Source organism: Pararge aegeria, chromosome 12 (assembly GCF_905163445.1).
Source record: "Pararge aegeria chromosome 12, ilParAegt1.1, whole genome shotgun sequence".
Taxonomy (NCBI): domain Eukaryota; kingdom Metazoa; phylum Arthropoda; class Insecta; order Lepidoptera; family Nymphalidae; genus Pararge; species Pararge aegeria.
Genome location: NC_053191.1, coordinates 8,372,137 through 8,383,463, shown reverse-complemented (window position 1 = coordinate 8,383,463; position 11,327 = coordinate 8,372,137). Strand labels below are relative to the sequence as shown.

General features: G+C 34.5%; 1 protein-coding gene across 1 annotated transcript; it reads right to left on the bottom strand.

The window, feature by feature from the left end:
• Positions 1–1,419: 1,419 nt before the first annotated feature.
• On the bottom strand, positions 1,420–11,299 carry LOC120627909 (vanin-like protein 1). Its single transcript, XM_039896033.1, has 9 exons — positions 11,279–11,299; positions 10,589–10,705; positions 10,120–10,242; positions 9,062–9,237; positions 8,636–8,850; positions 8,373–8,459; positions 6,160–6,263; positions 3,686–3,810; positions 1,420–1,813 (listed from the first exon to the last, which is right to left on the bottom strand). Exons 1-9 carry the CDS (start codon positions 11,297–11,299, stop codon positions 1,420–1,422), a joined length of 1,362 nt encoding a protein of 453 aa, XP_039751967.1.
• Between the last annotated feature and the right edge of the window lie 28 nt (positions 11,300–11,327).

Genomic DNA, 11,327 nt, shown 5'->3' with positions numbered 1-11,327 from the left:
TTGGCACCTCTGTAGAATATGTACCTTTAAACCCGCCATACTTCATAAACATTGACAAAAAATTATCCTTCCTACCCATAAACTTATAAACTTAAAAAAACGACGGGGTGTGATAACTTGTGCGTGTGCGTGTGCGTCTGCTGCTGTCCTTTTGTCTGTCTGTCTGTCTGGCCCTGTCTTCCTCGACGATAATTTTTGGCATGAAAATTTTAAAAAAGATTGCTTCTCGTTTTCACTTTCTTTCCTTTAATATTTTTTTTATTTCAAATTTGTCTCGGAGCGGTAAAAAAGGTGAATTATTGGTCATTTAGAGGGTGAGATTTTCTTAAATATGCTTTTCAAGAAAAATAAATGATAGCGAGATGTCCACACTAGACTTTAACTTAACGCAAGAGACCTTACCTTTAACCAAGGAGAAGATGGGAGAATACATTTATATGTAGAATCCCACCTATACTTTCTTCTTCAGTTCTAAAAAAAATAGATCCGCCGTATCGGTACGCTTCTAATCGTCGATGCATCGGATCGGTTATACTATTATGAATAACATTAGTTGCACATTTGCATTGGGAATACCCCAGTATCAAATAATAAACATGGTAGGATGAACATTAGCTTTATTAATAGTATTAGGTATTAGGCCGCGAATGACGTTGATACTAGGAGAGCATATAAAAGGAGCAGCACACAAGACTTTACGTTTTTGGCACCGCAAGGGAGATAGATACCAACGACCAGTGAGCATTAACGTCCGATATCTACATTCAATCCATCTGTAATCATTTTCGTTGCCATGGAAACTCTCTTACTTGAACTCTCACTCTTGCACTACCTTAAAACTGTACCTGTCCTGTCCTTGATAATAACTTAGATTTGAAAGTACTTTATTAGGTACTTAGCTTATGTACTTAGCTTAGTCGAAGAAGCGTGAAGATTTGCTTGTCGATTTTATATAATTTTGCTGATGACTTGTTATGCCAGATGATGCCGTAGTAACGGATGTTTCCAAACTCAGCAAGTTGAATTTGAATTTGTTATATTGTTATAACCATGAAAACTTTACAGTTCATACGTCATTGCAGATTATTTAAACACGTTAAGGCGTTCTTAAAAAATGTGGAATAACTTCGTTAACAATATTTATGCAGTATTTTATCATACTCTGCAATTTAAAAATAGTGCCACCAAAATCTGCATAACCCGGCCACAAGAGTAAATAAATGCAATGCTCGTAGTAACTGTAAATTTTTCATGTCTATAATTAACAAATTCAATTATTTATAATAATTATATTTATAATTAACAAATTTATTTTATCAGTCAGTTTACTTTATGAGCTTTTTTATAAACAAATACCAGTTGTCAGTTTGTTAATCACACAGGTGTAGAAAGTCCTCTACGTCCTAATAAAATCTTTGTCTATAGAGCCAAAGCTAAGATAGCAAAAAACAAAAACATTATATGAAGTCGAGGTATACAGGCCGAATCAGGGGTGGGCGTTTCTTCAGGACTGTCATTATCTGTAGTTTCACCATCAGTGCTAAATTCTCTGCCCCACAGTCCAAAGCTGTATAATTCAGCTTTCAAGTTCCTCAGTACAAAAAGATAAACGGTGTAAGAATCTAAGATTTGACGTACTTCTTCGAACAAGTAATCGGCAGGTTTAAGTGGCATGATCGATGTGTCTAAAGTAACGGGGAAATATACTGCGTTCTTCGCTGACAGATCTTCGTCTGTCTCTGGAATAGGAACGGCTGCGGTTATTTCCAAAATTTCAAAGACGGCTGTAGAATTTGGCGAATATTGCGGGAATCTGTAAACAAATAAGACTGCTATAAGTTCCTTGAACTTATATCACACCAACTACTCCTATATACCTAAATATGTATTATCCAATAAAAAATATTTCGTAGAAGTCCGAAGATAATGTTGCAAGTCAAATCAATTTAAATTTGGAGGAAAAAACTCTAAACTAGCATAAGCCTGATTTCGAATTAATTTCGAATAAAAGACAGCTTTTATTAAAAAAAAAAAAAGAATTTCTTTGTTATGCTTTAGTAATAAAACCCGACCAAGAAGGTTTGAGCTATTTAATACAATAAAGTTTGTATTAAAAAGCTTTTGGAACTTTTATATTATTTAGCTAGGTATTATCCTAGCAATTCTAATTGGTTGATGAAAATTAGTGGAATGTAAACTGTAAACAGTCGGGAGTCAACTAAAGCCACGTTCAGTTAAAATTTTAGAACAATTGAAGGCTTTTGGGACGATCGTCGGTGCTACAAGCTATACGTACCACCCATTGCTACTTCAGCTTCGCGACTCATTGAACTGACAGTAGGTAACTTTGGCTCGGATCTCCTCATTCATGATTTGATCACGTAGAGCTTCTCCTAAGTCCTAGGATTGCTCTCTCCATCGCTCGCTGAGTGTCTTTAAGCCTTCTAATAATGCCCATTTTGGCGCGAGCACGCTTTAAAGCCATTCATCATAACTAGCGACACGCAATATTCGAAGACTTTTGTCTTCCGACACTGAGGCATTATGGATGAAAATATATCAGTTTCCCGAACGCTGCGTATCCAAGCCCCCTATAAGCTAACATCTTACGTTACAGTAATGCTATGTTTGTACATAGTACAGTGATTTATTGATATATTTCGTGTCAAAATGCTTAGTCATAAAAATAAATAGTGAAATTGTGGTCTGTTTCGACCTAACTGTCCGAAAGAATATTTATAGAATACTACCTTTATTTAGTAATTTACAATAATATCATAAGGTCTTAGGTGCTATAACCTTGATAAAAGTATTAGTAAACTATGGATCTTACGAAACATTAGCATTACGTAACAATACCAAAATATACCTAAATTTGTTATCTGATATACATTCGTGCGCAAAATGCTGGAAGTCAGTCATAATAGTGATAAATTGCTAGTCATGATTTTACGTCACTTAGGCAAAAGTAATAAGAGGTTCTCAATTTGAATGTACAATACATTCAAATTGAGTGATTTTGATTAATGTATTGTGAGTGATTTTTGTCTTTTCGAAGTTATGTGCGTTTTAATTTCAGTTATTTAATATCACTTGCTTTAACGGTGAAGGAAACCATTAAAGGGAAACCTGCAAACCTGAGAGTTCTCCATAATGTCCTAAAGGGCGTGTGTAGTCTACCAATCCACACTTAGCCAGCGTGCTGTACTACATCCCTTCTAATTCTGGGAGGAGACCTTTAGTGGGCCGGTTATGGGTTGATGATGATGGTGATGATCTAAATGATTATTTTTGAGAAGGGTAGGCTGGTATACTTTAAGGGTAGTCACATACCCATATACATTAACCCCACAATATATTGGTGGGAAAATATTTCTTCAAATTTTTTTTTTTAAATAATCAACTGAGCTTTTTATCGGCTTCTAACGCCCAACTCGCCTTCAAATAATCACTTTAAGTGATAAGGCCGCCTTTGCACCCTAACACTACATACCATTTGTGTTTTCCGTACCATTTATATTGTTTCTTGGTGTTTTGTTGCAATTAAATTTTTCTATTCTGTTCTATTCTATAAGCTTAATGAGACGCAGTTATTTCGAAATCAAAGCCACACATTAATTTACATGGATTGCATTATTTACAATGAATATGTTTTATATTTATAATTCTATTCTCGCTACCTTACCTTTTACCGCAAGATTCGATAGTATCGTCGGTGCAGGCGATTACGGCGCAAAGCCTTGAGCCAACGGCCTCTATCTGGTTGTAGGTTCGGACGCCACTGAAAGCTGTAGCTCTATATCTATACTTCTAAAAAATAAAAAATATAAATATAGGTGAATTGATAACCCATGTTCTATAATACTTAGTAATATTAATACAATAAAAAACTAATTGATTCCTTGTTTGTTTGTTTGTAACTATTTTTGCCATAGCTCGAGCACCGCACAAAATTGTATCAAGATATGCAATTTTTCTTGATCTGATGTTGATAAATTGAAAATTTAAGCCAAATTGTTTATAGATCATTAGAAGATATTAATATACAAAAAGACGTTGATATATAACTAGGTTGCATCCTGGAAATGGACAGAGGATACTTTTGATCCCGAATACAATCAGTGTAATTTCTCGGGGCTTTTGAAAAAAGCAATTGTTACCTCTGCACAACCGAGTTTGGCGAAATTATGGATTTAACAGCTGGAGACGCATAGAGGATAGTTAAGGTCTACAATTTTTGAAAAAAAATAACCGTATTTTTTTTTATTCCCTTCCTATCGCTTCCCGTTCACGAGATACAGCCTGCTGGAAGACAGAACGGCAGCGAAGACTTGTCAGGGTCTGTTAGCACCCTTCAGGTACGGGGGTTAATAATCGTGGGGTAAATGATTTGCCTGTACTTAAATATTTATAGAAGGCACTTACAGTAGCCTCGAAATCAAAACAAAACAAAAAGTCAATATAAACAATCGACTTACTAGAAACTGACATTAATTAGTGCTATTTGCACATCGTCTGAGAAAAATACAGAAATCCTTGTGGGGATGGGTATATGATCTTATAACATGATACCAAAGGTCTAAAGGTTACATACAACTTTACCTAAATTAGCCTAAGTAAGCAATATACTTTTAAAAGACATTTAATCAAGCTTGGTTGGTAGTTACTAAACGATTGATCCCTAACGACAAGGCTGCTAGCAAGCAGGCCACTCCGCAATCATCTCTCACGAGACAGATCAATTCTAAACATCGTTAAAATATTTTATAGTTGATGTTGGAAAAAAGCTGCTGAGGGTCTTGCCGGCTCTTCTCGGTGGAACTTTCTAACTGGTTGTAGAGTCACTACAAACAGACTGACTTGTCGGTATAAAAGTGCTTATAAACTAGGCCTACTTGTAATAGTGTATTTTGAATTTTTAATTATAAAACCTTACTTGCTCTGCGTTGCTGTCATTAAACTTTAGATAGAAGCTGCATAGGATATCCGTGTCGGAGAGCATAAACTGATATTCAATTTTCGGTTCCAATAATCTAGTCGTATGTAATGGCAAGGACAAGTCAGTTGTGAGTTGTAGATTATCTTGGTGGTTGTTGTAAATGGGCCCCTGGACTGAAAAAAATGCCTGAAACGCAATATGTACTTATGACTTCCTGAATAATTCTACAGATCTAATGCATACAATTAAATGAAATTCTATGTAGGTGTGTTCAATAATGTTTAAACATTTCATTCTTTAGTTTGCATGTTTTTACATACCTACCTACTTAAATATCCTTTATTTATTTTGTTTGCTATATTATGTAAACAATTTTTAATTATTTTAAAGTGTCAATAATTATGTTATAAAACTAAAAACTTATTAGTTATTTTTGTGAACGTATGTTAGTTAACGGTAACGAGATAGTTGTTCACCTAATAGAACAATAGTAAGGAAAATTCGACTATATGTCATGTTTTTTATTCATATTTTATGTAGTTCTATCTAGTTAGTGTAAGTGGCCCTGCCGTACTAACAAGATTTAAAATAAATAAATAAATACTACACCACTAACGCGGGTATTGCTATTTTAATATTTTATAAAATAAACAACTGCAGCTGACAGCAATCTCTGCTAAAATATGGTATCTAAATGCTTTAAAGAAGAAAAATAACCTTTTTCCATAGGCTAAGGAAGCAGATAAGGTGGAGGTGTGTACGAATGAAACAATTATGTTTTTCAAATATGATGTGATTATGACAACATTATCACATCATATTGTCGCTCCAAGCTGCTAAAGTGATAACTGTAGCCTTAGTACAGAATTTTCTCACTCGCAATCGAGTCGTCGATTTCGAGTATGGAAATACAAGAACATCGGAGTGAAATGTATCATTCCACATCATCATCATTATGTATTTCCAAAATAGCACGGTCTTGTGCCACTTGGGCTCTTCGTGTTGCCAGTGAAAACGAAACGTGTTCGTAACTATGAGTTGCATAAGAAGCACGGTAAACATATAAGCTAAAGTATATCTGACACTGTACACTCTGGGTACTATAATTGATAGAATTTAAATCTTAAGATTAATTAAATCTACGACTTTGCGAGGGTACTAAGCTGCTGTATTTCCTGAATGATAAGATTATATTATTAAAATAAAATTTATGATTTCACCCGTCCAGGTGTCTTAGGTACTCTGGAAACAAGTAGTCGTGTAGTAGGTATGCCAGTCATCACGCTTACTAGCGACCCAGTTCTGCCAGAGTAAATTCCAGAACCTGAAGATAACAACGTTAATTAGTTATAAGCAGGTACGACCCAAAATGCTGTAAATAATCTGTTATTTGTAGTGACTGATTTTCGCGGCGTTTGCGTTAGAGACTCTTGGCCCAAGGCCTTATAACAACTACAACAAACTGTTTCGTGTGCCAGAAATTGGTCCACACCATAGAAATCTTAATAACAAGACACTAGAACTACTGTGTAGAGCCGTCGTCGTTCGGCGACAAGTGTTTTCTATACTCAAAGCACTCTAAGTATAGCTATGTTATAGTAATTGGCGTGCATTGCATATATGCAAATAAGCAGTGCATACCCTTATCTCAGGGTCTTAAAGAGCCTTCAGATAGGACCATTAAAGTTTTGTAATTAAAAGACACTAAGTAAAAAATATATGAAAGCGCCATCTAGTAATGAGCGGCCAAACTTCTAGGTCAATTGTCACTAGACAGGCGACAGCGCAACCAGCGCGCGCCAGGCGCATAGCGTACAAAATAAAATCTTCTACTTCGTATTTTAATTTTTAACCGTAAACGCTAAACATTTACCTTTTAAAACACGTAAAAATACCTATATTATTATTTAAATATCATGTTATCGATTGCAGAGTAAATCAATTATTATGAATCACTCGACATATGGCGCCCTCTACTGTTGCATAGAAATATCAAATAAAATAAGCACGCCCAAAGAAAGAATCGTTCTGCTAGATGTGTGCGTGCAAGTTAGTAGTGTGTGTCGTGTAATGTTATAATCTTGCGCTTGTACTTACAAGATTAGCCTCGGTCTTGTGTGAACAGTTGCATTCATAAATTCTTTAAGTATGGGTGTCTATAAGCACTGCTTACGGAAGTAGATAATCAATTACGTGTTTGATTTTTTTATGAATAAAATGATTTGCTTGGTTTGTTATTGTTGTTAACGGTCATTATTCTTTTTTTAGAATTAAAAAAATTATTCACAAATGTAAATACCTTTTAGTGTCTTTTAAGAAAATTAAGGAACTAATATTATCGAATTAGTCTTTCATTTTGAAAATAATCTATGAAACCAAACGCTGTCTAAATTTTGAAAAATGAATAATTTAGATTTTCCAGGAATCATTGGAAAGTGAGAGAGTTAACAATAAATATGGTTTCTATTTATTGTTTACATATCAAAATAAAATAGCGTTCGTACCTATACTTACAAAAATTTAAAGACTATTTTGACTAATTTCGATTGCAATATTATCATAAGCATATTCAATCGCCATTATTGTTTTCCTTCGAACAATGCTGTATGGCGTTGGTGATAAATAAACGGTTCAAGTGCATAAATTCAGTAACTTATAAAAGTTTGAGTAGTGATAGTTTAATGTGTTAAGGTTAGTTTATTCATTCATTTTAGCATATTCGTGCGGTCTTTGTTTGGGTTCAGTGTGCCTTGAAAAAGTACTTAGAGAAAACTTTAATTTCTATCCCTATATCGTAAAATTAGAAATCATTCGCGAAGGAAGGAGTGTACCAATGTTACAAATATCCCAAAAAAAGGTGATAAAGTAACACGTATGTTTAATAATAATAAACATTACGAAAACTTTTCTTGGCTAAGCGGCTTTGTACATACCAATCGATTACTTTGCTTTCCTTTTGTTTTATTGTCCAATATACGTAAAGTGTGGAATGATAAAGGATATTGTGATCTTAAAAATTTTCATAAAGACGCTAAAAACATGATATGTTGGAAAAATATTATCATCATCAGTGTGCTTAGAAAATGCTGCCGAATGGTGTGTCATAATTTTGTGACGTAAATCAGGGTATGTACTTTTATTCAATTAGCAGTAGATAGACGATAGTATTAAATCAATCAACAATATAACTTTCGTAAAGTAATTTGATTATAAACCGACATACCTATCTAAAAATCTAAATTTTAATTTTACTTTATGTTTGTGCTGAACACCTTGTGCATACCCTGGGTCCAAGGGCTATGCACGCCACTGGTTATAGTATACTTTAGCACTAAAGGGCTGGTGAAATTTTTTGTTTCAGCTTATTTATATTTCTATGGGCCACAGAATAACTATACAAAAATATTGCTCGTGGTTTTATAAGTATAATTACCCGTCTTTCCCATTCCAACGTCATTAGCTCCGGCTGCTAATAAATTCACGTTCATAGCAACGGCGTATGCCTGTTGAATCGATACGGCTAGGAAAAATTAAGACAGATATTTTAAATTTTAATTACTGGTAACACAAGAACAGTAGCTAAATGAGCAATTATTTAAAAAAATTAAGCTTTGTTTTCACAATAGCAAAGTCAAGTTGAGGCAGTAATCACAAACTAAATAGGCACATTAATATAAATTTATCCAATTTGCTCACCAGTCAAAAACGGCATTTCCGATGCCCACCTCACAGGGAAAATAATATTAGTAATATTGTGCTTTTGAACCATTTGGATTGCTGGTACTTGGAACAATAGATCTAAACTGGTTAAGTGGCCAAAGGTAACGCCAAAATCAGTTTCAAAGATTCCTAATTCAGGTGAAAGTGCTGGAGTACGAGTTAATTCCCCGAATAGATTAATTTTACGATATCTGAAAACATCAGAAGCTATCTTTAAATACAAACTTAACACTCATGGGCGCACCCAGGGGGTGAGCAGCGGAGGGTAGCTAAACTTCACAAAACAGACGTGGAGACCTAAAAAAAATCAAAAATACCTCTCCCCTAGACAAGAAGCTAGGTACGCCCATAATCACACTTATTTATAAGGCATTTTAAAATTAATGTTGCAGGGAATTTCACCTGTCTATAACTGCACCACTTCTATCAAATACTACATTGGTGCTGAAAATGTAAACCTTTTGTTCAGGACAGCTCTCTCCAGTGACATAGCCGCTAGTGCAATTCAACAACTCTTCCAAGTTTATGACCACATATATGTCATTCTCTATTGCTGCTGACGATATGGCCACCAAAAACTAAAATCCAAATAAATTTTATATCGGTTACTGTTACAAAATAACTTTTTTAAGTTTTTCCCTTTTTTAATTAAGTACTGTGGCGTGCATACAGGGTATGCACTAAGCGGGTAGATAATAAAAAAAGGAAAAAGCTCCAGTACAAGTTATAAGAAACTTAAGCATAGGCATTGTAGGAGTAGATACTATTGGAATCTGCAGCTCTGGAATTTTTATCACGGTGGTGTCGCCTGGATTGGGGATCTAGCTTTAGATCAGTGCTGCGTGCTTATATGCTTACAAGGGCACTTTTTTAGAGTAGGTAATAATTGAAGGATCATCTGTGTATATAATAGTTTAGACAGCCGGATGGAGCAGTGGGCAGCGACCCTGCCGTGGGTTCCACCGCCACAAGTGGAAAAAAATTTTGGTGTGTCTATCTGTATATTATAAGTATTTATGTGTATTAATAAAAAAATATTCTTTAGCTATCTTAGTACTCATAACACAAGCTACGCTTACATTGTTGCTAGATGCCGATGTGTGTATTGTCGTAGTATATTTATTTATTTAAAAAAATAGCATTTATATTCATAAAAAAAATCATCATCTTAGTACCCATAACACAAGCTACGCTTACATTGTGGCTAGATGGCGATGTGTGTATTGTTGTAGTATATTTATTTGATTTTAATTACAATTATTTACTGAAAAATTATATATTATAGCTTATTATTAAGCTTAGGTATAGCTTATTATTGAGTATGCAAAAATTTTCTCTAAGAACTGGGTTAAAAAATCATTAATGTACGCCATTTTTATAACAATAGTTTTGTTATCGAATAAAAAAGAGTCATACAAATCGATCCAGATACTTTGGAATAATCCTCCGTCTAGACAAACCTCATCATAAAGTTCAGGTTGCAGTGCTGGAATCGGGTAATCTTTTAGCAAGCCGTTGAGAGGAATTTCAACTTGGCTTGGCGATGTCAGCGCTAGCTCAGGAAAGACGATGATGTCAGCATTCTGGAATACATATCTTAAGCTGAACTGAATTTAATTTTTATCTGGTGGGAGGCTTAGAGCCACTACTACCGACAAAGACGTGCCGCTACGCGATTTAGCGTTCCGGTACGATGTCGCTTAGGAAATGAATTTGAGTATGGGCTTAATATAACTGACATACTCCCTTACAGGTCAGCCCGCTACGATCTTAGACTGCATCATCACTTGCCTTAAGGTGAAAGTGCAGTCAAAGGCTAGCTAGCTAGTAGTGGAAAAAAAAAAATATATATTTTTTTTTAAATATACTTATATAATGTCGAAAAAAGAATACGTATGCTTGTGAGATACGTTTATAAATATAAATTACCTGAAGAGCAGCATCTTGTAGTAAATGGATATAATTTTGCAAATTAACTGTTGAGTTTGCATTTACCATATATTCGACTACGGCTCCAACATAGTTTCTATCATCAGGCGTAGATTTCTGTTAAAATTATGAGCTTGTGTTAAATCAATCATAAGTTTTGTTCAGTGGAAAAATCTTTAAACATAAAAGCAAACTAACTTTGTACTTCCCTGAACTCTTCACGCTAACACGCTAAACCTACCATCGCCATTTATTTATCGTTTTTATTCCCTAACTTGTTCACTTGCGCTATCAAAAATCCATGTTCTAGCTATTATACTACATCTTCCATATAGATCATGTAATAAAACTTACCGCATATTGCCATATAATGCTGTTTTTAACTGTGTATAGATAAAGCAATTTATCTTTAATGCTGAATTATTGAGCATTTACTGCTGTATTATTACTAGCCATAAATATTTAGATAATATATTTTGAAACGCCTATTTCCTCAATTCAAGTTCTCAACTGCATATTTTATAATGCTGAATTATATAACATCTAACTTTCCAGCTAATTAAGCTTCTAAACTGCGTAGTACTCAAACGCTAGTATCGCAGAATAAAAAAAAACTTTTGATGAAAGATGCACGGTTACACAGCTAAACCGATTTTTACTTAATTACCATCGTTAGAGTTTACATCTAACGTCTCCAGGAAGCTGTATCATGTAGCCTACCTATCCAGGACGATCCTGG